The sequence below is a fragment of the Amphimedon queenslandica genome, unplaced genomic scaffold, assembly GCF_000090795.2.
Source record: "Amphimedon queenslandica unplaced genomic scaffold, v1.1 AMPQUscaffold_11203, whole genome shotgun sequence".
Classification (NCBI taxonomy): Eukaryota; Metazoa; Porifera; class Demospongiae; order Haplosclerida; family Niphatidae; genus Amphimedon; species Amphimedon queenslandica.
In genome coordinates, this window is record NW_003548552.1 from 1 (window position 1) to 1,650 (window position 1,650).

Below are 1,650 nucleotides of genomic sequence, written 5' to 3' on the forward strand. Positions count from 1 at the left end.
CACAACCATTAACAATGACATTAGTGTCTGTATATGTGTGCATTCAGTACACATGTAAAATGATGTAATTCAACATACCACAGTGCTGATTGCTATCTCTAATATATAAATATTGTTTGTATAAGTATCCTTAGCATCATCATCTTCAGTCTCTCGTCCACCAAATAGAACAGCTCTAGTGTTGTTGATCTTTTCAATGATAAAGGTACTAACAGGTGGTATACACTCACCAATGATTGAAGGATTATCCCATTTTCCTAAATTATTATTATAAACATAATTTCAAACTGTACATGTACATGTATATAATTTAAATCTTACTTGATGATAGATTATATATTGAGTGCTCATTAGTACGCCAGTTTCCACTAGGTAGAATAATATATTTAAAACGAGGTAGTTGTACAGCTGGCTTAGATCCATACCCTCCTATCATTAGTAAATGGTATACTCCATCATGTTCAAATGATATGATCCCACCACTACCTCTCCTCATAACTGGTCTAGTTGCATCAGTTGCTTCTAATTCTCTCCATTGAAGACTAACGGTATCCAGTTGTGTAATACTGTTGTGATAGCAGCTGGCATGGCCACACCATCCCCCAAAATAATACAATTGATCATTTATTGCAGTACAGCAGTAGTCTCTCACTCCTAATGGAGGAGTACCAGTAGTATCTCTAGTGATCCATTGACCAGTTGAAGGAGTAAAGTGCTCTATATTACTAGTGATCCTCCTCTTCTCTTCACTATCATGTACTCCAGGTAAAATATCCTGACCACCCCACATATACAGTGAATCACCTGATGAAACAGTGCGGTGACCAGCTCTCCTATTCAGTTGATCTATATACCAATAATTGACAGTACATGATACTGGAATAGTAAGATTAGAACTTACTTTTAGAACCAAACAACCAAGCCATCAGGCCTTGGCCCTGGCCTGCTGAGGCAGTGAGGCTGTGCCCGCTGTGGCCTGTGGACGTGGCCCGTGGGCACTGGGCAGAAGTCACGTGATCTATGAGTGGGCGTTGTTTGTGGTGGTATCTATGTTTATAATAGTGTATTTCAATGAAGACTACAGTAGAAACATATCATGGCAGAAGTCCTTCATAATATGCATCATAATACTTACGCTGGTATTAATGATTAACATTCCTTCCTTGTTGTAATCTTGCTTGTGGCTCCATGCAGTGGATTCTTATATAGCAATATTTGTTATTGATGCTAATGTATTGAAATAACTTCAAATCAGATGTAGTTAAGGTAAAAATTATGTTTATTATTGTCCTAATTCAGTTATTTGAATTATGATATTAGCATTTTAGCATTATGTTTTCACCATTTACTTTAAAATTTGTGTTTTTTTATCAATTCTCGCTTGCTATGTGCATCATGCATCACTTTTTAATATTTTGTGCGGTGAAGTTGTACCTGAATAATGCCGTATATACTATAATAATGAATCAGTCCCAATAGCTTTTAGTTGATGATGATGCATTAAATTAATAACATCAACCCAACTAAAAGTATTTGAGTTACAACCATTTTTGCAATTTTCAAAATCAGACTGTAACTTATAGCCAATAATAGCCCATGGTTTTTTCAAAAATGGCTCTAAAATCATTTAAATCTTCATTACATTTTCTA

General features: G+C 35.5%; 1 protein-coding gene across 1 annotated transcript; it reads right to left on the reverse strand.

The window, feature by feature from the left end:
• Positions 1–31: 31 nt before the first annotated feature.
• On the reverse strand, positions 32–976 carry LOC109589542 (uncharacterized). The gene is made up of 3 exons (XM_020005603.1): positions 902–976; positions 322–846; positions 32–257 (listed from the first exon to the last, which is right to left on the reverse strand). The coding sequence occupies exons 1-3, from the start codon at positions 924–926 to the stop codon at positions 70–72; spliced, it is 738 nt and encodes a 245-aa protein (XP_019861162.1). The 5' UTR covers positions 927–976; the 3' UTR covers positions 32–69.
• Positions 977–1,650: the final 674 nt, after the last annotated feature.

Excerpts from the sequence above, each read along its gene's own strand:
- LOC109589542 (XM_020005603.1), bottom strand. The coding sequence starts at position 926 with ATGGCTTGGTTGTTTGGTTCTAAAA. Across the intron at positions 847-901 it reads TTGGTTGTTTGGTTCTAAAA|ATCAACTGAATAGGAGAGCT; the intron begins GTAAGTTCTAAT and ends ATTGGTATATAG. Across the intron at positions 258-321 it reads AATATATAATCTATCATCAA|GAAAATGGGATAATCCTTCA; the intron begins GTAAGATTTAAA and ends ATAATAATTTAG.